Source organism: Suricata suricatta, chromosome 4, assembly GCF_006229205.1.
Source record: "Suricata suricatta isolate VVHF042 chromosome 4, meerkat_22Aug2017_6uvM2_HiC, whole genome shotgun sequence".
Lineage (NCBI taxonomy): Eukaryota > Metazoa > Chordata > Mammalia > Carnivora > Herpestidae > Suricata > Suricata suricatta.
The window spans coordinates 61978805-62003956 of NC_043703.1; the positions used below are offsets into that span (position 1 = coordinate 61978805).

Consider the following 25152-nt stretch of genomic DNA (forward strand, 5'->3'; position numbering starts at 1 on the left):
GGGGAATGACCTGAAAGACATCATGTGGCAAGGCTCCACCAGAGCCCAGAATAAACCAAAACTGAAAAGATGGTCTTTCCTGGGAAGCCAGTATTCAGACCAAAGGGTAGAGAGACACAGAAATACAAAGGTTAAGAAGCCATTCACCTTAATAGTTCAAGTGTTCAGTACACATCCCTATATATAGTTCTAAAACTTCTTTGAGGTAGACAGATGTTAGGAATGAACGGAGTTCATGTTTTAAAAAAAGGAGACAAGGAAGGGAGGGAGGAAGGAAAAAAGAGATGAAGGGCCCTATTTTTAATTCTACCTTTAATAAACACATTCCAGTTAGCACTCATAAAGGTCCCTTTCAGTAAAGTGCTTAAAGGCCTGCCATTTTAGTTCTACATTTAGAGGCTGAAATTAAGTATCTTTTTAAAAAACTTTTTTTTTTTTAACATTTTATTTTTGTGAGACACAGAGAGAGAGAGACAGAGCATGAGCGGGGAGGGGCAGAGAGAGGAGACACAGAACCTGAAACAGGCTCCAGGCTCTGAGCTGTCAGCCCAGAGCCCGATGTGGGGTGAGATCCTGACCTGAGCTGAAGTCGGATGCTTGCCCAACTGAGCCACCCAGGCGTCCTTGAAATTAAGTATCTTACAGCTAAAGGACCCAGGCCACACTGGGCTTTTAAAAGTAAGTCTATCAAAGTTCGCAGCAAGTTTATAGCTTTTTACAACTTGTCCGTTTGGAACACCTTGTTTTTCTCTCTTTGGTTTCTCAAGTTGGGAGCTCAAATTGACTTCCAGAGCAGAATCCCCAGGATTCCCCCAGTCAGACGTAATGTTCCTACATGACACACTTGAGGCTTGCTGGCACTGGGCTCTATCAGTTTGCACACTTGTCTTCCCACTGGAGTATATGCGACTGAAGAGGCCCACGAGGGTACGTCCTGAGTCTGCATCCCTGACTCTCTATGAGCTAGCAGCCTGCGGGTACCCATTCATCTGACTTAATCTCTCAACGTGTGCGCTTTATGCCAGGCGAACGGCCTGGATGCTCACAGTCCTTCTCGTGAAACTCAATACATCCTGCAAAACCGCCTTTACTCCTTTCCCTCTTCCTCCCAGAGAGGAGTAGCCTACCTGTGTTACAATCAGTCCTCCTTTCAGACCCTACTTTTTAGAATTACATTTCCTTCATTAAAATGGCCTTATGCACGTACAGGTAAAACTAAGTCATGAGAACAACAACAAAACATACGGTTCTGAATGATACAAAAATAAATTCTTCCCATCACGAGGTCATGGAAAAATACAGAAAATTCTTGTGCTTGAACATTATTTGTAAGAACTTGAGAATGAATTTGAGAATCCAAACTCCCACATGAAAGATCTCCAGGAAAAAAACATTATGAATATGTGAATGAAGGAAAATAGCTCTCCATTGGGACATATTTTTGCACTTGCTTTGCTCCAATTTCTGCTACGTAGATGGCCCCGGTCTTCCCACTGACATCTAAGAGATGAGGTAAGACCTCATCTGCTAGTTGGATCGTGCTGATCACGGAACACTTGCCAATGCTTCCCACTGGGGGTGCGGCCACCAGCAGGACCCTGCTGAGATTCAGCTGGGCTACGATCACATACTTCCCGTCAGGAGTAAATCTAAGGAGAGAGACATTTTACAGTATAAATGTACACAAAATCAATCTAAAGTTTACCTCTTCAACATTTTTCTCCCTACCGCACTAAACAACACTAGGCACCTAGACTTGCTCAAGGATGCTTTCGAGGAGAATTTAAGTTTGTCGAATTCTCTATATGAGGGGGTAAAGATCTGTGATGGCAGACGTAGCCAAAAATTAGCTTCAACAACAAAAAAAGTAATATGCGAGTACCACCCAAAATGAAACTAACAGAGAATTGGTGCTAGGCTGACACTACAGACTCGAGATTTCTGTTTATGTTCTATGTGTAAAAATGCACCGTCTGTATCCCGAGGGTGGGAGCCGCAGGGGCCCAGCATATGCTGTTCCTGAGCCGGGTCCCACAGTGCACTGGGAGTTCAACTGCTCTTCCTCTGCTTGGGATCTGAAATATGATTATGTATTCTCGGCACATTTGTTTCTGTGCCTTTTTTATCTTCTGAAAATAGTATTTTCAACTTGCAGCTAGCTCTTTGTAAAAGGCGAAAGATTTACGTGATCTGAAGAGAAACCAGAGTATGCAGCTAGCTCTTTGGAGAAGCAAACATAAATCAGATCTAAGACAAGCATTAAAAAAAAAAAAAAGAGGAAAACATTACCTGACTGAAGAAGGTCCCTCTTCTGTGAAACAACTATTCCATGCTCCTAACCACTCCCCGGTGTCTTTATCAAATACTTGAATTCTTTTATTTCCTCGGTCAGCAACCCAAACCTGAGAAATAAAAAATAAAAATGTCTTCTGGAAAAGATCCACATCAGAATGAGAAAGAATACAAAAGGGGAGAGGGGCGAGATGGATGCTTCTTTCCAGTAGTTTCACACACATCCTCTCATTTGGTAGAGGGCCCCAAGGAAGAAGGTAAGCCCTCTCTTCAGACAGGAAATTAAAGTTCAGAAAGTTTAAATCCCTGTTCGAAGTAGGCTTCCAGTAAGTGGGAGAGCCACTTTCGGCCACCTGTCTTAAGTCAAAGCCCATAGATAACACCGTCTGTTCTAGCAAACATCGGAATTACAAACCAGAGTCTTCCGTTACGATGCGGAAGTGGCGCTGAGGAGGGACAGCATCCACCCATTCCCCTCGTACGCACTCACCTTCCGGCTGAGCGCTGCGCCCTGGCAGGTCCTGGGCTGGGCCACAGGACAAAGTAAGGACATGCGGCCTTGTTCCTCAGGACCTCGGGCTAGGGTACTCATTCCTGTTGCAGCGTCACTGACACCCGCCTGCTCTTTACCAAGGTACCTCCAAAGTGCCAACCACTGAAAGAGGGAGCTTAGAAGACTCCAGTAGCTTATAAGAATGACAGCAGGCTAACAATAGGCTGGTATGAGTTCTGAAGGAAATTTTTATAAAACAGAAACGCAGACTCACTCTAAATGACACTTCCTGTACTGTACTTGATGCGTGCAGCCTGCAGCAAACCTACAGCGAAGTGATTCTGTGACACGCAGCTAGGATTACAGAGGGCTACGTAAGAATGGACCGGCAGTACGGGCCAGCCCCGCTGACCTCCACCTCCTCCTTTCAGGATCTTGGGCTTGTGGATTCAGGAACTATTTCTTCAAGGCGACCCTGACTAGTATTTGTCAATATGTGTGAGTTTCAGTAGCCACTAAATTCATCTACAATAAGACACAAATAGGGACTCATTGTATCACTTTAGAAAGGTTGTTGATCCCTAAGTAAGGCAATTTCTCAAGATCTTTTCCTGATTCCTGATTCTCTAGTAAGGATGGATTTCCTTAACAATTTTGGGACTACTGTCTTAGATGAGTGACCAAGGAAGAAATGCAGTTTAGACCCTATGATCAAATAATAGACTGTTACCATTCTCTTTCCTACTGAACAAAATCTGAGAAATCTTGTTTAAGAAACACCAGCAAGTTCAGCTCTGGCCCTAATGAAGTTTTCACATAGGCTGGGTGATGACCAAATGAGTTAGTCATGTACCATGCTGAGAACATATGCATGCAGAAATGAATATCCTCAATTCTCCTCATTCAGTAATGCCAGAGTGTGTCCCTCAAATGTTCTCCAAGGCCTATCAAAAGGGCACTTATCACTGTGGAGAATTTACCAGGGCCCAGCTCTTGCCTACTCAGAAACTTGATTTTGTTCTTATCCCACAAAGGGAGAAGCTAACCAGGCTCAGCAGAATAATGTGTTTAAAAGCAGCATTCCAACTCGCTAGGTGCCCATTTACAGACAGAATTCGCATGTTCAGTTATCTTCCTATCTACACAGAGAACTACTTGAAGATTTCATGATTAAAACATTCTCACTTTGTCTACATCGGAAGCCAATCATAATCAGAAGGTCACTTGCTGACCACAGAATCGCAAGCGGAAAGGGACTAACTTTCTAATGTTATGAAGCCAAGGTGGTCCGAGGCACCCGTCGTGTAGAAAGTTGTTGACTCACTTCAGTTACGCATAAGATGACTACTACGTGCCAGGCACCGAGGTGTAAAGCAAAAGAGATTCAGTGCGTGCCCTCATGCAGCCTGCACTCTGCAAGGGAGACAATTAATTGATATGACACTATGACAGTTAGCATAATGGGGAAGTACAGGCCACTACAGGAAAACAGAAGGAGAAACTAAGATAACTTTTTGGGTGGGGGTTTCGTTTTGGAAAGTAGCCCCAAAGAAGTGATATGGATACTTATAGGTGTGCAAAAGAGATGGGGTGGGGGAAAGAAATGGGTTGAAATGTGTCGGTTAAAGTCCCCCCTGCCCCATACTGAGCTAGTGAGAAGAGAACTTGCCTCAGTGGCTCTCGTTTTCAAGCTTCCAAGATCTACCTCTCCCTTCCCCCTTTTGATCAACATATCTAGAATGAATCTAATGCTAAGGGCAAAAATATTTTCAAACACATCGTAGTTTCCTTAGCGGGAGGGCGACTGTTTCTTTTTCAGGTAACTTTACTTATGTTCTATTCCTTTGCTTGTTCCTTCTACCTTTAAGTGACATAGAAAATCTATTTTGTTCATTTTTAAGTATTTGGGGAACTTTCTCCATTATGGGTCCCAAACATTTATGAGTACGTGGGTATCCCCTGCCCCAGAGGAACTGCCCAGACATACCCAGATATACACAACCACAAACATCCATACATATTTAGAGGTCTGGACACACACATGCACCAAGATCTATACGTATAGGTCCATACACCTACACACACACACACATATACACACACACACAACACACACACGATACACAGTTTCAGACAATGAGTGTATTTTTACCCGACCAGCTGAATCAACTGTAACACTGTGAGGTATGTTGAACTGGGCAGGCCCCGTTCCCCGTTCTCCATGCAGCCAAAGCATCATAAAATCTGATAGGGGTAAACATAGTCGGTCAGAGCAACATAAAGAATATTTTATACATTTGCATGTTACATTTTATGTCTTAAGTTGCAAACAAACTATTCAAGTATACCTCCAACTGATTATGCTTTCCTGGCTTTCTGTTTATAAACCACTTTGTCTAATTCTTATGCTTTACCAGAAAAAAAAAATTCCCTCTCTGTTTGAAGCAATTAAGTGACTTCTTTAATGACTATCTCCACTTGAATTTTTTATCACTTAACACCACTGTTTGTGATTCATGTCAACATCTCCCTCAAACTGGTACCCCTTCCCAACTAATTTATATTATAATTCTTCTGAGCTTAAAACTTCACATTACGTTTTATACTGTTCCCTTTATTATCCCCGTGGTAGGCTGAATTGTACCTCTACCCCCGAAAGATACATCTGAGCCTGAGCAACAGGTACTCGTGCATCTGTGAATGTGACTTTATTGGACACAGAGTCTTGGAGATATAATGAAGTTAGGGATCTTGTGAAGAGATGATCCTAGATTTAGGGTGGACACTAAATCCAATGACTAGTGTCCTTGTAAGAGAAAGGAGTGGGAGATTTGAGATACAGACACACACAGAAAACAAGGCCATCTGAAGACAGAGGCAGAGACCGGAGATATGCTGCCCCCAAGCCAAGGAAACTCTGGAGCCATGGGATGCTGGAGATACAACGATGGATTCTCCTCTACCTCCTCCAAGTGGAAGGAGCATGGCCTGCCCGTTTGATTTCAGACTTCTGGATTCCAAAACCACCAGAGAATACATTTCCATTTAAGCCATCCAGTTTAGGGGCGCCTGGGTGGCTCAGTCGGTAAAGCGTCCGGCTTTGGCTCAGGTCATGATCTCACAGTTCATGGGTTCGAGACCCACGTCGGGATCTGTGCTGGCAGCTAGCTCAGAGCCTAGAGCCTGTTTCGGATTCTGTGTCTCCCTCTCTCTCTGCCTCTCAAAAATAAATAAAAAGCAATAAAAAAAATTTAGGCCATCCAGTTTGTGGCAATTTTTTAAAAAATATTATTTAACTTTGAGAGAGCAAGCGAGGGAGGGGCGGGGGGGGGGGGGCAGAGGATCCGAATTGGGCTCTCTGTTGAGAGGAACAAGGCCCAACAGGGCTCGAACAAGCCCCAAGCAGGGCTTGAACTCACAAACCTAAGATCATGACCAGAGCCAAAGTCAGATGCTTAACTGACTGAGCCCCCCAGGCGCACTTGTGGCAATTTTTTTTTTTCTTTTTTAGTGCAGCCACGAGAAACCAATACACCTACATTCAATCTGTCTCCTGGGTTTGGTTGTTTCTTTCATAGAATTGTTCGATTCTTGCTTTATCCCCTCCTCACCTTCCTTTATCACCAACCAAACTGTTACTAGTTGATAAGCTAACTAACTAGCCTCCATGTAGGAGTTTATATTGTCCAAACGACAGAGTTTACTGCAAATATACCTTGATACAGTGTCTTGTAAAAACTCTGCTCCTATAACACCACTTTCCCACTAAAAAACCTCAGACTTTTTAAAGGCAAAATTATGGCTTCAGAATTCTTAGATAAAACTTCAGGAACATCCCAAATCTTACTTCCTACTATTCAAAAATTACATCCTAAGCAACTTTCCTGGAAAACTTGCTAATTACCACCTTGTGTAATTAGTTTACTTTGTTTATGAACTCTGGCCCTACTTCTCCAATCAACAGCAGTTTCTCCTTCTATGTTATTTTACTTTAACAATCAATACCACAGACTACCATTTAACGGTTTCATCTGAAATAGACCTGCACCTAGAGTACTATTGACACACAACACTAATTACAATGAAACTTTAGATGATCAACCAAACTGAAGGATACCTCAGCTCTGGGATGCCAGGCTCCTAACCTCCTCTTTCTTAACTGGATAGGATAACCACTTATTTCTTGAGCCTACTATAAATCCCCAAACTGCCTCCGGTTTCATTCAAAGCAAACGCCTACCTTTTGAGAATTAAACAAGCCCATTATCAGAATTATTTATTATTGGTCATCCCACACAAGTCACTTGAGCCCTTACGGACAGCTTCGTATATAACATGCAATAGTTATAATATTCACCAAGTATCAAACAAATTAAACAAATCCAACATATTAAATAGTACTCTTATAATACCATGCAAAATTAAGCCAGGTACCTTGGGACAATTTGATCAATCTGTTATTCAGTCCTCCATCTCCATCCACAATGTAAATATCTCCCATGTCATCTACATATAATTCTGCAGGGTTATCAAACTGCAGGGGATTCAAACTAGTGCCTTTTTTGCCTGGGGTGCCCAAGACTTGAACAAGATCACCAAATGAATTGTACTTTTTAATAGTATGGCCATAGGATCCTATAAAGATAAAAGCACACACTTCACAAATACAACTACTGTCCAAACATTCACATTTTTCAAGCAAGCAGAGAGCAAAAAATTAATAGAATTAAACAGTAACAAAAAGTTAATAGGCTCAGATAATTGAATGCCATATTTCACAAGCAATTGAGCTTCTTCATTAGTGACAACCAAATTTGTTAACTCAGGTACTCCAAAATAAGCAGATTCTAAATTAAAATAAATAAAACCAAAACAACTGGTCCTTATACAGGAAGCTTGTGATGTTAAATTACAGGTACATCATTTTCTGTTTTATCTGAAGTACAACCTTGAATAAGCATTCCTTAAAAGAAAAAACTGGAAAAGGAACTTGTATTTGAAAATCATTATTTCAGTCAATCATATGCTCTCAAATTTTAGCAGGTCAACAAAAAGTTCACTATAATACAGATTTTTAAAACTACACTTTCTCCTAGTAACAAGTTCAAATTCAACCCATTAACTTTTTTCCTAAGGGAATAAATCTTCCCAAATTGCTAGTAGCCTATCTTCTCACATCAAGACTTCTTTGAGTTGAAATTCCTTACAAGCAAAAATATAAAGTAAAAAATATAAAATATAAAAAAGTATATTAAAAAATATTAGAAAAAAACATAAAGCAGTTAACAGAAATCAGCTTGAAGGCATATCAAGACCAAACTAACTGCTAGGCATTCAAAAGATAAACTGGATACACTGTACTTCAAAAGTGTATTTATTCTAACTTAAAAAGTATATTTATTATTTTTCCTCATTTGAAAGCCTGAATTAGTTTGTAGCAATAATAAGAGAACATAATGTTATTACAGAATGCAAACTTCAAAGTTTCTAAAGAATTGGAAAAGACACAGAATATAAGTAGAGAACATGGTTGTGAGTTTTTTGTTTTAACAGGCTCATTTACAGTCATATTTTTACTAAAAGGAATGTATTTCTTCAAAATATGGGAAGGAATATAAAGCATATCTGGATTTGTGCATGAAAAAAAGCAGCTATAATGGAAAGAATGAAGAGATCATGTGTGTTCTTTTTATTTGGGGGGAATCAATGAAGCATTTTCTTAAAAAGGATCACATGAATGGAATAAATTAAAAAGTAAAGGCCTTTAACAGTAAACCCTGGGGGGGGGGGGAAGGAGTGAAAATAGCCATATTTCATTATAGTATTACAATGAACTCAGAAGTAATCTAGATTTTTTTTCTAACCAAAATCTTACCATCCAAACTACAGTTTGAAATAAATGGATTATGGGCTGAGGCTCAGAAATCTCTTGTGTTCTGAGAACAAATGGTAATAGCACTTCAAAAACTGAGAGTTCACTAATTCCAAAATGGCATCTGAATTAGCCAGAAGTGAAGAAACAGGACGTCCTTGAAGCCATAAATGTAACCAGGCCAAAAAGTACTAGAAACACTGTCTTTATGATCCCACCTTCCTGAGATCCTGACATAATAATGACAGATTATCTCTGGTATTGTCTTGTCTTAAGCCACAAGAATGTGCAAACAGCTATCTCTGAAAACATCCAGGGGCACCTGGGTGGCTTAGTCGGTTACGTGTCTGGCTTCAGCTCAGGTCAGATCTCACAGTTCATGGGTTTGAGCCCCGCGTCAGGCTCTGTGCTGACAGCTAGCTCAGAGCCTGGAGATTGCTTCAGATTCTGTGTCTCCCTTTCTCTCTGACCCTCCCCTGCTCACACTGTTTCTGTCTCTCAAAAATAAATAAAAAACATAAAAAAAAATCTATATGTGAAAACATCCACAGCTATAAATTCAACTTTGCTTACTTTGATTTACAACACACTCTACTAAAAATATTTCATGGAAGGAAAATTTCAGACACGGTGCAGCTGGTAGAATTTCAGAAACATTAACACCAGCATTTTCTACAAATCTTGCGTTTGGGGAACAAAGCAGTTCTGGTTTCTTAGCACAATCTCTTTTGAAAGAGAACTGTTAAGGAGAAAATGAGACAGGGACTCCATTTACTTTCAGAGATTGTTAGTTTTTTGGCTTCACAGAAGAGGTTTAGAATTATTTAACCTGGGAAGGTTGATGATGGTTTAACAAACTATCAAAAGGATCCCTGGAAGTACAGTCTCACGACAGGTGCTTTAAAGAGGAAAAGTCCCTTGAAAAGTTAATGGAAAAATCACAACTGTAGCCTCCTTGTTAAAGGTCTTGACTCCACGGAAGTACAATGTGAAGATTTTTGGAAAGAAGTGATTGCATAAATCATTAAAGAGATTACAATTAGATTGAGCAATTCTTGATTTTAAAGCATATAAGCAAGAACATGGGTAAAAATATGATTTCTAGCAAGATAATTTAATAGATATTACTACACATACCACTTCCTACATCCGTGATCCAGACAGATTGTTCGTGTAGTGTACTGGCTGCAAATATACCATGAGGTGTGTCAACTGTATAATTCCAGGATCGTAGGAAATATCCATCCTCTGTGAACACTAATACCTTTGGGATGTTATCCCCTCTCTGAAGGTATATAAAAATAACTGCTTAGATAGGATCAGTTTTTAGAAAGTAATCTTTATTTTGGTAGAGAAAAACAAAAATTAAAGGTTAATTGAGAAATTTAATAATATTTAGAAAACCAGCTTCAAAACCTAACAATCTTAATGATTACATTCAAAACCAAAATATTTACTTAAAACCAATCCAAAAAAACACATTTCACAACTAGCATAATGTAAACATATATGGTTACTTGATGCAGCAAAACAAGAAATTGTTTCCTTTGTGTTCATATATATATTTATACACACACACACACACACAAATATTTTAATCCCAATTTTACTAACCTGGGCTACATAAACCGATCCGCTGAGGGAGTCAACTGCAACACTAAATGTTGCTCCAGTAAAGTATTCAGGATGATTAGGCCAACCCACATCCAGCCGGTAAAGAATTTCCTTGGTTCTCCAGGAAACTTGAAAAGCAAATTTCCTTAAAATCTTAAAAAAAAAAAAAATTAAGATTCTATTTTCTCTCTAGGTTAAATAAAAATAAGAAAGCAAATGCTTATTTTTAAGCACCCCTTGACACCTGACAGAGGTGTTGAAACTGCTGGACAGAAATGATTCGGGAATGGGTTTATACGTCTGAAGACCAAGGGGCCCACAAACCTGCAAATTATTTGAAGATGTAGTGGGATCTGGGAAAAGAAAGAACACAGGAAAACGGCGGTGCATCATATACAAACTTTTTAACCCGAAAAGAGGAAGCGAGACGTGGGCGATTCCGCCCCCGGGGTGGGTTTTGAGACAAGCTAGTGCGCGGGCCGGGGCGCGCCACCTGTACCCCACAACAGCGGTGTCGCCTCTCAACAGTGCCCTCCACACACCCGACGGACATTTCTTCACTGCTCGACTCACCGGTGAGCCACAAAAACGTGAATGCAAAACCAGGAATGCAAGAAAGAAGCCAGCGCCGGCCAGGACGACCCAGAATCTAGCCATGACGAGACGGCAGGGTCCGCAGGCGGCTGGGGGCCACCGAACGCTCTCAGGTCCACGCGATTCGTCGCTGAATACGGCGTCCGCCCAACCTCGGGGTCGAAGCTCCTATCTCCAATTCCCTCTCCCCGGATGTGCGGGTTTTGAGAACCAAGAGGAGAGCACAGACCGCAGTGAAAGAAAATCAGAGCCCGCGTAGCAGTTTCCCGGCGCCTCCGGGGTCCACGCCCCCAGGTCACGGGGCTCGGGCTGACCCACTGACCATCCTTTTCCGCCCCTTGGGGCGGTCCACACTGTGGACTTCTCCCGTCCGCCCAAAATAAGGGTATCCATAGATATGCCTTAACCACTCGACGTTCATTTTTTAAAAATTAAGATCGAAAAATTATAATAGGGCACACTAGAACCCTTAAAATAGAAATGTGACTCTCAAAAAATGATTTTCCACCTCTAAGAAAGATTTCAGCTACCTCCGATTCCGAGGAATCCAGGCATTTGCTATAGATGCCTACGTTCCCACACCAGGACCCCTCCATTGGCTTTCGGGAAAGAGAGGCCTAAGCTATCGGCGCAGAGTTGAGTTTACTGGGGCGCGACGGGCTTCCTTAAAGGCCCCCAGGAGCCGGTGGGAGCTGTAGGGGTAACCAGGAAGGGCTCTAGACGCTGTGGGCGCCGCGGTGTTCGGGAGTCCCCCTACCAGAGAGTGAGGCCCCCTCGCCCGGCGCCCGGTGCTCTTCGGCTGCCGGCCCGCTCCCGGAAGCCGTGGCAGCTGGTAACAAAGAGCCCGCCCGGCCTGCGCTGCCCGGGCTGCGGGACCCAGGAGCCAGCGCAGCTGCTGGAGTTGAGCGCAAGTCGGGCCATGAGTCCTGGTTCGCGGCAGTGAGGGGCGGCGGCCGACGGCCGAGGCGCTGGTGCGGGTTGAGAGGCCGGTACCTCCTTCCTCGCCGCCCGCAGGATCCGGGGCACAGGTGCATCTGCTCTCCTGGCCGCTCCACCCGGGAGAGCGACTTCACGACCTTTCCCCGGCGGCGCCTGGCCTTCGGTTGCTGGGGACCGAAAGCTCAGCTCCCGCTGCCAAACCCTGGGCTTCTCTGCAGGACTCAGAGAGCTCCGGGCTCTTCCCCGAGGCGTCCGAAGCTTTGTATGAAGCTGAGAACGCCTGACGGTTTTTGCTTTTAGTAAAAAGTTTTTATAAGTCTCCATTTTTAGAAATTTTTTTGCAGAGTTTGAAGTACTCTCTACCTCTTTGCATCCTTTTTCTTGCTCCTGGAGTCTTTCCTCCTCAGCTGTAAACATTTTTACTGCTGGAGCAGACCAGGGATGAACGTTTGTGATTGAAAGTGCAGCTAGCTGTTAAAACCACGTCGAAACTAATCAAGATGGACAAAAAGTCTTTTGAAACGGTGTTGGATGAAATTAGGAAGGTAATTTCACTTAATTCCTTAAATCGATCTATGAGCTACTAATTCTTGTAGTTAATGGTTTCAGGGACTGCGTGCCGATGGTGCAAAATACGAGTTTTAGGATTGCAAAATTGGTTGGAATCTTAATGCTCGCTCTAGGAGCTTGTATCTTGATACATTTCACGATACAAATAGAAATTGAGTTGATAGTGCTAAGCTTGACAATCAGTGCGGTATTGTGGAAAATATATTCAAAGAATCCTTCCGAAGCCGGCTCTACAAATCTTTAATAGCTCTGTATTTGTGGAAGAGTGAGTTAATATTTTTGAACTTTTTATCTCCTCTTTCAGTAACCTAACACTGAAATTAGAGGTAATACGTATAAAATTTCTTTAATGTTACTTCTCATGGTAGATGTTTCAAATCTGAAGATAGACTGTGTGTTGCCTGGACGGACATGTCCAAATATCGTTAGGTTTAAAGTCACATTCTTAGGAATGGACTTCAATAACTTGAATTCCAACACGTTTTTTCTGTTTTCTAAATTTTTGCTTCTTTTCGAAGCTGTTGAATGTGACCTACCTCCCCGAATGAACCACACAGCAAAAATATTTGGAATGTAGCCTTGAGCCCGGCAAATACCTAAAGCACAAAAGTATTTACATAATTAGATCTAGAACGACTTTGTACCATTAGTATGCTAATACTGAATGTTTTGCTTAGAACTTCTTGCCTTTTCCAAACCTTTAAGACTCTTGACTGACAGAGAAGGATTTGTTACTTTATGCTCTGGTGATTGATTTATTTTAGCTTATGAAATTAATAAAATTGCCTGTGGACGTGCTGTTTTTCTGCATTCTCTTTAAAGCAGAGTGTTAATTTTCTTCATCCTTCATAAAACTATTTTTCAAATTCGCATGTTAGGTTAAATTTACATGTTTGATGATAGTGAATGTTGTTTTTGGTCACAATTTCAGCTTTTGCCAATTCAGTTTGTCCAATTAGATTTGCAATAGAGTATCAGCTTGTCAACTATATGTTTAGAATTTGTAACAATTTGTTCATGAGCTGATACTTAACTGCTGTTTATGAGGAAGTAATTTGTGTGTTCAGGTAGACCAGTAGATTTCTACTTTTGGAAGCTATAGGGTGCAATTTGCAAGATCTCTCCATTCTATGTTGTGAAAAGGTCGCACACATGTACTAATAAGGGGAATAGGATGTTTTCCAGAAATTAAAATCATACATGAGATAGCAATTTGCATTCTTATTTAAATCCTTATTTATGGCCTGCAAGCAAAATAGATACTTTGCAGTCTCTGCCAAATTAGATATATCAACGTTGTCTTAAGTCTGTTAAAATGGGATAAAAATGTAGGTGTATCTAAATGAGAATTGCTCTTTTTTTTAAATTGCTTTCAGACTTTGTAATATAAGTTGGTTTAAACCAGATAATCACTTCCCGAGATTACATGTCAACAGTAACAGTACATTACCCAGAATCCCATTCTCTCTTCCTCACTTCCCTTTTCAGTGAAAAACTACTGGGCAACTTGGATGTTTCTTTCAGTAAGCTGGCCATATTTTTTTCCTAGCAAAATGATATAGATGCCAAATACAGAATTGTTTTATAGTAAAAATAAAGGGATTAGTTTATTTTTAATTATTAGTAGTTACCAATTTATGATTGTTTCCATCTCTACTCTTAGCTAACAGTTGCAAGGACAACATATGTGATTTCAAATGGCTCTGGATAGTGCTGGGTCAAGACCACCATATTTCTCTCTGAACTTCCCATTCATAGAGTCCCTGTGAGGAAAGGAACCATAAGTTACTGAGTACTATTATATGTCAGATCTACTATTGATGATTTTAATCTTCACAGCAACTCTGAGGTGGATAGTGAATGTTATTCCTTTTTTATGGGTAAAAAGGTTGTCTGGGTAATTAAAATGCCTTTCTAAGGCCACACTGCCAGCTGGTAGCAGACACATAGATTGAATTGAGGGTCCTTTTTGGTTCCTTGGAGTCTTACATTCCAATGGAAATACTAGAACCTGACCAGACCTTGTCGTTCATGTTTGTCTATCAGCACATAATTGCTGCTTAATTGATGCACGAGTAAATGCATAATGTCTAGTGTAATTAGTCTTCTCAAAAATGACAGTTTGGTTGAATTTGGGATGTTCTGAAACTCTAATTACGTTTACAAGAATTCTGTATGGAGTTTCTATTAATGTCAAATCCTGTCTATTACAGTTGTCTTCCTTTTCTTTGTAGGAGTGAGTAGGGAGATGCAGGAGATTCTCCTGCCTCTCAGTGTATCCCTTATAGCATGGAACCTGGAAAGGTAGAATGTCATGTCACCATAGTGACTCTAGCTGCCTGTACTGGGGCTGAAAAAGGGCTGCCATGATGCTTAGACGATTTCAATATATGCATATTACTGTTTGGCTTGCATATACTAATGCTGTTTTTCTATGTTGTTTTTTTTTTTCCAGGCTGTTCTGACCGAGTACAAGTTAAAAGCAATTGAGTATGTGCATGGATATTTCTCTAGTGAACAGGTATTTGTTTATACAAAAATCTTTTTTTACTCTAATGTTCTGGTTAACGTCTGTTTACTTGCTCAAGTTCAGAATTGCTTTTAGTTTGTTGCTGTATTCAGGGACTTTAGATGCTTCCAACTTGGGGAGAAAATTTTACCTAGTTTATAGCTAAGAGTATTTTATAAACATACCTAATTTCACTGCAATATCACATGTTAACTTTATTTTTACTTTTCATTTTAGAGAGAGAGTGCGCATGAGTGGGGGAGAGGGGCAGAGGGAGAGAGAGAGAGAATGAATGAATGAATGAATGAATGAATCTTAAAAGGGCTCCAGGTTCAGTGTGAAGCCCAATGAGGGGCTCAGTCCCAGGACCCTGGGATCATGACCTGAACCAAAATCAAGAGTCAGATGCTCAACTGACTCAGCCATCTGGGTGCCTGTGTTAACATGATTTTATGCTATGTTATGTTATATATTTATTTTGAGAGAGAGAGAGATAGAGAGAGAGAGCGAGCGAGCACACTCCCGGGCAAGTGGGGGAGGGGCAGAGAGAGAGGGAAACAGAATTCCAAGCAGACTCCAGGCTTCGCAGCGCAGAGCCCGACATGGGGCTCGAACTGAAAAACCGTGAGATCATGATCAGAGCTGAAACCAAGAGTCAGACACTTAACCAACTAAGCCACCCAGGTGCTCCTGGTAACATTTTAAAATTCCGTGTCCAAGAACAGTTTCAAGTATTTATTTTGAGCACAGTATCATAAATTTATAAACTCCTAATGATAAACATACCCAAATTTGTACGGTATTTCTAAGTCAGTAATTAGAAAATTCATTACATGTTAAAAAGAAAACTTCAGGAGATGGTGAATTATGGTTCTTACATGAAGCCACTAAGTAAACATTTTAACAAGAAGAAAACAAAATACAGTGTCTAATAAGTAGTGTCTAGCACTGCCAGAAGAATAATGGTTTTTAAAAATTTTTTTTAATGTTTTATTTTTGATACAGAGAGCGAGCATGAGAGGGGGAGGGGCAGAGAGAGGAGACACAGAACCGGAAGCAGGCTCCAGGCTCTGAGCTGTCAGCACAGAGCCCGACGCGGGGCTCGAACCCACGAACGTGAGATCTGACCTGAGCCGAAGCCAGAGACCTAACTGACTGAGCCACCCAGGCGCCCCAAGAATAATGTTTGAAGTGGGGTAGTTTAGTGAGAGCTCACGCAGCTTTAGGGGGAGTTTGCTAACTTAAAAATATATATGTATATACACACACACACACACACACATACTTGCACACGATCTACATCGAGAGGCCTGATTTGTGAGGCATACTGAGAAAATGCTTGATAGAGAAATAGGGCAGAAAGAGAACCGTGCATCTGGAGTGCAGTTCTGGGAAAGGATTGAGTGTGGAGCGGGTAGACAGAGGATGAGTCTGTAAGTGGAGTTAGTAAATGCTCCAACTTCTCTTCTGTTGCTCAGGATTTTTAAAACTTGAAGTTTGGATAACTTTAGATAACTTTACGCCTGAAGAGGTTTGGACTACCAAATCCCTAAAAACTGCTTTATGGATTGCTTGGATTGCTGCCTGTTTAATCAGTGTTTTTCAGCTGCCCCCTTACTTTGCAAAATCACCTTATGCTTAATTTAAACGTTTTACAAAGATTTTAATTTCTCACAGATGATAATTTTTCTTCTTTAGAGGGTGTGTGTGTGTGTGTGTGTGTGAGAAATTTTGTAGAAAACTGCCCTTGGTGGTTATTCCACTTTGCCAAAGTCATCAAAAACTTTAAAACACCAACGCTGTTTTTTAAGTTTGACCTTCTAAGCCTCCTTACTGTGTTGAAGATTTTTCTTCCTATCTCAGGCATCATGGTGACGTATTTGTGGTCGGTAAAGTGACAGGTACCGTTTGCTATGTATGTACAGTGAACCCGTTATTCCCATGACTGTAAAGAACGTGTGCATAACACTCATTTGCAAATACACACCTCTTCATAAGGAGTAAAAGTATCTTCTGTTCTTCATATACCACTCCAGTCTCTGGCATTAGTTTTGCTTTGTAGAATAATTGAAACCTTAACACATTAATTCACTAACCCAGATTTTTTTTACTGTCTCTTTGAGTCTCCCCCACCCCACCCCCTTTGGCGTTCACTTGGAGGCAGTGAACCGAGGTGGTGACTATGTGGTGTTGTGACCTTAATGCCTCCTCATCTTAGAATCGATCTCATAGGATCTCCCTCGTTCATTTGAGGGTCGCTGGTGGCAGTCAGTAGTGGTGTTAGTAGTAGTAGTGGCTAACTGTGTCCTCAAAATGACCTACCATTGAGAAGTTGCTGGAGTAACTCGTGGTGATTCTTACATTTATAGGGAAAAGAGCTGTGGTGTAAATATGAGATCTGTGCCCTTCAGATTCAGGGAAAAGAGCAGGAGATGGTGGAGCTGCTCTAAACCACACCACCGAAACACCCTTCTGTGGTGGAGTCAAACTGTTGCTCTCCACTAAGTTTTTAAAGTTTTCCATTTGTAATGCAGCCTTATATTTCTAAAGTGACATTTTATCTCCATCTTGTACTTTTTCAGTCTTCCTTTTCTTTAGGTACTTTGTTTTTCCTACGTGTTATACTTTTTGTTTATCTCTATGCCATCGCTGCCCCGGGTTCTGTGAATCGTTCTCTTTTTGCACTATTCATTGTGCTGAGTACCTACCTCAGATAGCCATTGAGCACTTCAACTGCGGTTTGTGCCAGTGAGGCACCGAAGAGTAATTCAGTGCGCTGAAACAGATCCTGTAGAAATGTTTGCCAGTACATTATCACCAGAGCTAACGGAGGTCTTGCTCTTTCAGGTGGTTGACTTACTGAGATATTTCTCCTGGGCTGAGCCTCAGTTAAAGGCGATGAAAGCATTACAACATGTGAGTAATTTCTTTTTCTTTAGAATGCAGAATTTAAGTGTCTTGAATTCTCCCCTTGTTTTCTGTAATTGAGCTCAGGCTGTAATTTGTTTGCATTGAAGAACGAATCCTAAATTTTATACTTTTATTAATCAAATAATTGTTAAAGAAATTAAGGCTTCCCAAACTGTGAATTTAAATTGCATGTCCTATACTATTAACATGTATACCATAGGATCCTAATTGGCAGATTAGAAGAGAAAATATTTATAGGCAAACAAAACATAGAATTTGAATATTTTAAAATGTTTTAATTATTTTTGAGATAGAGACAGAGCACAAATGAGGGAGGGGCAGAGAGAGAGGGAAACACAGAACCTGAAGTAGGATCCAGGCACTGAGCTGACAGCATAGAGCCTGACGTGGGGTTCGAAACCACAAACTGGGAAATGATGACCTGAGCCAAAGTTGCATGCGTAAGCAACTTTGAGCCACCCAGGCGCCCCTGAAATTTTTTTTTTTAAGCTTTTTTGCTTTGAGAGAGTGCAAGCAGGGAAGGGGCAGGAAAAAAAAGGGGGAGAAAGAGAATCTTGAGCAGGCCCCACGCTATCAGTTTGGAACCCAGTGCAGGGCTTGAGCTCAATGAACCATGAGATCATGACCTGAGCCAAAATAAGAGTTGGACTCATAACCTGCTGAGCCACCCAGGTGCCCGTGCCCCCTCCCCCCGAATTGGATTATTTTTTTTTTAATTTTGCAATTTTTATTTTTTTGAGAGAGAGACAGAATGTGAGCGGGAGAGGGGCAGAGAGGGAGGGAAAGACACAGAATCTGAAGCTGGCTCCAGGCTCTGAGCTGTCATCACAGAGCCTGATGCGGGGCTCGAACTTGTGAACCACAAAATCATGACTTCAGCTAAAGTTGGCTACTTAACCAGCTGAGCCCCCAGGTACCCCTAGAATTTGAATTCATAAGTGTTTTTGTGTACTTCTTTCAAATTTTTGATATCTTGATCCTCTTGTATTTAGTCTTAGAACGGTAGTCAGATGGGATTATATTTACATTCTTTAGACCAACACTGTCCAAATGGAACTTTCAGCAGTGATGGCAGTGTTTTATATCTCTGCTGGCCAATATGGTAACCACTAGCTCCGTGTGGCTTTTGAGCACTTAATGTGTCTAGTCTGCCTGTGGAACTGTATTACTTATTTCATTTTAATTTAAACAGGCACATGTGCCTAGTGGCTACCGTATGGCCAGCACAGCACTAGAGCCTAAATTTAAGGAGACTTTTAGGTCAAAACAGTGTCTGGCTATGTAGGAAGATCCTCCTTGGAGTATCAGGCATGGATAGCTTTAAGGAAATCTACAAATCCTGAACTTCCTAAAGTAATTTGGTGAAGAAAGTGTCTGGATCTGTTAGTGCTTCTCCTCTTTAACAATTTTTTTTTAACTTTATAAAAATAAAGTTTATCTCACCCATCCACCCATCACACCAGGATGAAAATCTTTGCCCAAGTACCAAAGAGACAATGTCATTTCCTAAGAAAGCAAAGCAGAGAGCTTCTGTAAGAAATACTGATGGGGACCTCACGTTATTTTATTAAGACAACAAACTCATGACAAAGCTCTGAGGCCTGCTTGCTTGGATCTACCTTAGAATTTTTTAGAGGTGAAAGCCTAAGCACAGGCGCAACTTACAAGTTCAGACTTTTCTGACCAAGTAAGTCTGATTTGGTGGTTTTCACACTGAAGACTACCCTTGACAGTTAGGTTATACAATAGACATTTTTATAAATGAAGTGAACTAAATCAGTAGTTCCAAAGTTTTTACAAATATATAATGAACTGAAGATTAAAAATTTAATCAATTGTTTTAAGTATTTAAACTTGTGGCATAGTTTTTAGATGTCAATTTAAAAACTTGCAAAAGGGTATATAGTTAAGCCAGGTCTCTTGGTGCTAATCTGAATAAGATTGTCTGAAAACCACTGCCCTAAATTCTAGAGATCTGTTGGGCAATGATTCTAAATGATCTTCTGGCCTTGACTTTACTTTTGAATTTCCTCCACTGTTAACATAAATCTGTAAATTGGCTGAATCTTTTCGAAAAGAAAAGTACCCTAGTCACTTTATGTAACATTGCACGCGATCCTGGGCCATCACAGTGCATGGTAAGAGAAGACTCTTAAGAAAGTTCTACGGAAACGAGTCCTGTTTAGGGACACCTGGGTGGCTCGGTTGGTTGAGTGTCCGACTCTTGATTTAGGCTCAGATCATGATGTCACAGTTCATGGGGTCGAGCCCTGAGTGGGGCTCTGCGCTGACAGTGCCTGCCTGGGGGTCTCTGTCTCCCTCTCTCTCTGCCCCTCCCCTGCTCACGCATGTGCACGCTCATACTCATACTGTTTAACCTGTCTTTTCCCTACCTGAGGTAACTCTACCGTCCCCCTAAATTCAGCACATGGACCTCACTTTAGTGCACCCTGGTTATAAAATACTTAGTGCTCTGAGGAATGTAATTTATTTCTAACTTCTCAAGCAAACTATCTCCCATATTTATACATACCCCCTTTATAACCTTTCTGTAAAAAGCAGTATATGTAAGTCGTTTCTTCTGTAAATGAATACATTGAGAAACGATAAAAAAAGAGCACATGGGGAAAGGTTTTCAACTGAAATAGTTCTGTTGAAAAAGCCTGAGTTTACATGGTTGTCAAGGCTTACTTTTGAGTAAGCAATTTTACCTCAAATATTTACATTTAGAACATTTAACTGTGTTTCCCTAAAAGAGGCAATCTCTGGCATGAAAATTTCTCCTGCTGAAAACAAAACTGTTTTCTATATTAACAGAAAATGGTGGCTGTCCACCCAGCAGAAGTGGTCAATATACTCAATTGTTTCACCTTCAGCAAAGACAAGCTTGTTGCTCTTGAGCTGTTAGCTTCGTGAGTATTTCACATTCTTTTCACTTTACTGGAGATAATTTGGAAAACTTTTTAAGTGTGTTTTAACTCATTAATGTGTGTCAGAATTTTATTAGTAAGTGAAACTCTAATAAAATCTGTGAAAGTGTAGACTAAATTTGTATATCTAAATATCTAGTGTACTTATTACACGTGGTTATAACTTAGAGAATAACAGGCCGTACTGATAGTCTTTCTAATCTCAGTGACTTCCGTTGCCTCCCTGCTCCAAGTAGTTTGAAAGGCTCCCTGAGAAAGCCACAGGTTTTATAGTTAGGTTCTGCTACATTCTGATCAACGTTTCTTTTTTTTGGCTTAATATGTACTTATTCTTTCTGGACCTTATTCTCTTCTGTTGTAAAGGGTCTCACCTCCTGCTCAGGAAGTGTGAACTTTCAATACTGTGAGATACGTGAAAGCACTCAACCCAGCCCGGAATAAAGGACTGTAATGAATGTCAGCTCAAGGAGAAGAAGAGCCTGCTCTTCTGCAGGCTGGAGAAGGCTTCCTTAGAGCACAGGCTTTCTGAAGTCCTGTACGGGACTTACATGACATACAGGACTTATACGAGCGTTTCGTACATGTGCACAAAAATACAAAATTAAAATAAAGCACAAGGGAAGCTTTAGCTTTAGATCAACCATGACTCTTAGGCATTTGGCCACATGAGGTTTTTTTCCCTATTTCCATAGATCTCCTACCACTCGTTGCAAGGGTGTATTTTCAAGAATCTCAGAATAGTGCTTTTTATTTATTGAATTACTTTGTTACTTTTAGGTAACCAGATGAGCCTCAGCTCAGTTATTATATTTATCAATTTTACGTAAGCATGCTGTTTATATTCACCCACTAAAACTAAATACTGAATCACATTTCTGCCTGCGTCCCTGGGGGAAAGCTGACTCAGGTAGAGTGTGTGGCAGAGGTTGTGGCCTTTGTCTTATATGCCCAGGTTCTTAAACGCTGAATTGCATTTCCTTGGTAGAAACATTGTTGATGCACAGAATTCTCGTCCCATTGAAGATTTATTCAGGATAAATATGTCTGAGAAGAAACGGTGCAAGAGAGTACTTGAACAGGTAATTTTCTTTATTGCTCTACAAATAGAACGTTGGGTTTTTCTGGATGTCGATGAAGAGAAAAGTGCCGGTCATATTCCTGTGTTAACTGTGACAAATAACCTGACTGCTCTTGTGCGGCGGGTCAAGAATGACCTCCCTGCAGCCCACGGAGGAAGAGAGCTGGACGAGGGGGGTGCCGGCAGATGAGGGGATGGCTTGAGAGCGGCCCAGTCGGCTCCTCAGCGTGAGCCTCAGTGGGTGTTGATTCTCGGTCCTCTGAGCTCTTGCCTTTAATCTTTGGTATTTAGGAAGGTGATGTTTTAAATTTGTGTTGTCGTCAGTCTTTTTTTTTTTTTTAACTTTGCTTTAAAAAAATATGTTTCTTTTCGAGAGAGAGAGCCCGCACGAGTTGGGCCTCGAGGGGCAGAGAGACACACACACAGAATCTGAAGCAGGCTCCAGGGCATGAGCTGTCAGCACAGAGTCCAACAAGGGGCTTGAACCCACAAACCACGAGAGGTTGGCCTGAGCTGATGATGTCAGAAGCTTGACCGGCTGAGCTGCCCAGGCACCCTGCCTTTTCATCAGTGTTAGGTTAATCAGATCTGTGAAATGGATGACAAAGCAAAATTCCAGTTTACTGCTTTAAAATCTCTAAGAATGGAAGAGGTAGTACTTACCCAAACCTACCTGATTTCTCACTTAAGGTATTTATTTCTTAAGATCTTGATGGCTGGAAACTGAAACAGTCATGATTGAAACCCTGCTTGAGGGAGAGGCGGGCTGCTCTCCTAGGGCCCGGCTGCCAGAGCACGTGTAGTCCTTGTGTGTCTACTAAGTCAGGGCTGGCAGAGAACTTGGCCTTACTCGTAAGTTACTGGAGCACAAGCAAGATCTGAGCCCACGTTTCTAATGTTAATAACTTCTTCATTGGTTTTCTTGATGAAACTCTTTAAGGTACCTTGCATTTCCTGCTGTTTTCTCCCGTATAAAGCATTCTGATCAGGTCACTTTTCCTTCTCAGAAATAATGTGGGCCTGAGTATTCTGAGGAATAGGCTTTCTAGTCAGTGTAACTTAATACAGCTTTCCTGGAAGGTAAACTTGTAGAGTCTTAAAGCGTTCATGCCTTTTGACCCCAAAATCCTATTACTAGAAATTTATTCTAAGGAAATAAGTATATACCAATTTGTATATAAGGGTGTTTACCGTGGTACTACTTATAATAAAGAAAAATTGAGATAATTTTTAGGGTTGGATTATAAAGCTAATTATATGTGTTGTGAGTGAATTTATAAAACCAATATATTTCTACAACAGAATATGTGACATTGTATGCAGTTGTGAAATATAGCCATATATATAATTTCATATCCCTGTAACATAATATGGATCTGTTGAGCTGTATGTCCCTAACGTAGTGTATTTCATTCATTTACTGTTTATTGAGTGTGAATTCAAGATTGGTTAGTGTGCCGTTGTAGAGGCCGAGAACGCAGTGGGAAGCAGGCCGAGACACCCCTCAGCGTGTCTCCTCGGTACGTGTCACTGTGATGGACGCATTCTACCCAGATGTCTTCACTTTCCAGCAGCACAGCTCTGGATACCCAGTGTCCCTCCCAGGGCGTCTGCCTGGGTTTTCTCCACTAAGTCACAAGTGTCTTCAGAGCGGACCCCACGTCTGTCATCTGCTGCTCTCTTTGCCTTCCTGTAACATAAGCTTGGTGTTTGTAGACCTGGACGATATTATTTCTTGGTCATTGGAGAAATACGACATGTTAAATAGTAAATGAACCTTTTTGCAGACAATTTGCAAAATCTCCTATGGAGATGGCTTTGTGTAGGAGGCTGTTAGTTGTGACTAATGAAAAACTAATTAAAAACATGTTACCACTTCAGTAATTCCATTTAAATAGAGTGATTTTACTAAAGAATTTGGGTCATGCTTACTACTGTAAGTGCTGATGAACGTACGAACAGATTAATGTGATTGTTCCTTAATTCATGTTTTTTTAACAGGTCTTCCTAATATCCAAAATACTTAACCTATGAATTTGATTTTTTTTTTATATGTTACAGGCTTTCAAGGGGGGCTGCAAAGCTCCTCATGCTATGATATCTTCTTGTGGGACAATCCCAGGAAATCCATATCCCAAAGGAAAACCTAGTCGCATAAATGGAATTTTCCCAGTAAGCGTACATTTGTGACTCTGAGAAACTTCTTGTGGCTGAGTATGAAATTTAGCACAGTTAAGATATTTAAAGAAAATGCCAGTTGATGATGTTTCTACCAAGGAAAGGAATTTTATTATGTCAGCAGCTTAATTCATGGATTCATTACTGATTGAAAGTTCAAACCATGTTAAAGTACGTGTGTAAAATGTATAGACGAACAAGCCAAATGGAAAAGAGGATGCGTTTGTTTTGTTTGAAGCGCTTATTTACACTTCATAAAGAACCATTTCCCATATTCTCAGTGTTCCTCAGACGGTTTCATAATAAGTGTGTTTGGGAAACCGTGCAATGTTTTCTTCCTGGAGAGTCACACTACATGTTAAAGGCCTTGAGAAGTCCTGTAGAGAGAAACTTGTTTTTATACCATCTGGTGTTCCTCAAATGTCTTTATAATCTTTTCAAAGAATGGTATATTTTTTATTGTGATAAAACAAATAACCCTAAAACTCAGTGGATTAGAACAATAAAATTTATTATACAGTTTCTGTGAATCAGATCTGGGAGTGGCTTAGATTGGTTCAGAGTTTCTCATGAGTCTGCAGTCGTATGAAGGCTCCATTAGAACTTGAAACTGTGGTCCCAAGGGAGTTCCTGTACATGCCTGGCAAGTTAGTGGTGGTCGTTGGCGGATGTCTTTGTTCCTCACCATAAGGACTTTCCGTAGTGCTGCTTGAACGCCTCGTGACTGGGGAGCTGACTTCCACCCGAGCACGCAGCCCGGGAGACGGCAAGCGGATGCTGCGTCATCTCTTAGGATGTAGTGTGGGAAGTCAGATTCCCATCGTTTCCGGAATACCCTATTTGTTACACAAGTCAGCTCCGTTCTTTCTGGAAGGGAGCTTTACAAGGGTGTACAGGACATGTGGACCTCTGGGGGCCATCTTGGAAGTTGGCTTCCATGGCTAGTAGGTACCATTTAGGGACGCACCCTTAGGAGGATGCATCATAATAGTGTGTAAACTTACTCTGATCAGTTCATAATAGCGGTCTTGAATGAGGTCTCATCTCTTCTTGTGTAATATAAACTGTCACACTTACTGTTTATAGAGAACATCATTTTTTGTCCTTTGTTTTTGACTGTAATATAAATACTCTATTTTCTTTTTGATTCTT

At 41.0% G+C, this 25152-nt stretch overlaps 2 protein-coding genes across 2 annotated transcripts in view; one reads left to right on the top strand and one right to left on the bottom strand.

The window, feature by feature from the left end:
* Positions 1-550: 550 nt before the first annotated feature.
* Positions 551-11175, bottom strand: NHLRC3 (NHL repeat containing 3). Its single transcript, XM_029936839.1, has 7 exons — positions 10845-11175; positions 10272-10424; positions 9795-9942; positions 7220-7420; positions 4938-5029; positions 2290-2402; positions 551-1649 (listed from the first exon to the last, which is right to left on the bottom strand). Exons 1-7 carry the CDS (start codon positions 10926-10928, stop codon positions 1394-1396), a joined length of 1047 nt encoding a protein of 348 aa, XP_029792699.1. The 5' UTR covers positions 10929-11175; the 3' UTR covers positions 551-1393.
* Positions 11176-11478: 303 nt separating this feature from the next.
* PROSER1 (proline and serine rich 1) overlaps positions 11479-25152 on the top strand; it is a 28389-nt gene continuing 14715 nt past the window's right edge. The window contains exons 1-6 of the mRNA XM_029936840.1: positions 11479-12349; positions 14830-14895; positions 17731-17799; positions 20632-20726; positions 21730-21823; positions 23884-23994. Of these exons, the coding sequence (XP_029792700.1) occupies positions 12305-12349; positions 14830-14895; positions 17731-17799; positions 20632-20726; positions 21730-21823; positions 23884-23994 (480 nt within the window). The 5' untranslated portion in view covers positions 11479-12304. The remainder of the gene's footprint in view (positions 12350-14829; positions 14896-17730; positions 17800-20631; positions 20727-21729; positions 21824-23883; positions 23995-25152) is intronic.

What these genes read in the sequence shown, in the direction of transcription:
- NHLRC3 (XM_029936839.1), bottom strand. Translation starts at nt 10,928, where the DNA reads ATGGCTAGATTCTGGGTCGTCCTGGCCGGCGCTGGCTTCTTTCTTGCA. An exon ending in CAGTTGATTCAGCTGGTCGG is followed by an intron (nt 2,403 to 4,937) that starts GTAAAAATACAC and finishes TTTATTTCTCAG; the next exon opens with GTTTGGGTTGCTGACCGAGG. An exon ending in GAGGGACCTTCTTCAGTCAG is followed by an intron (nt 1,650 to 2,289) that starts GTAATGTTTTCC and finishes CTCTCTCCTTAG; the next exon opens with ATTTACTCCTGACGGGAAGT.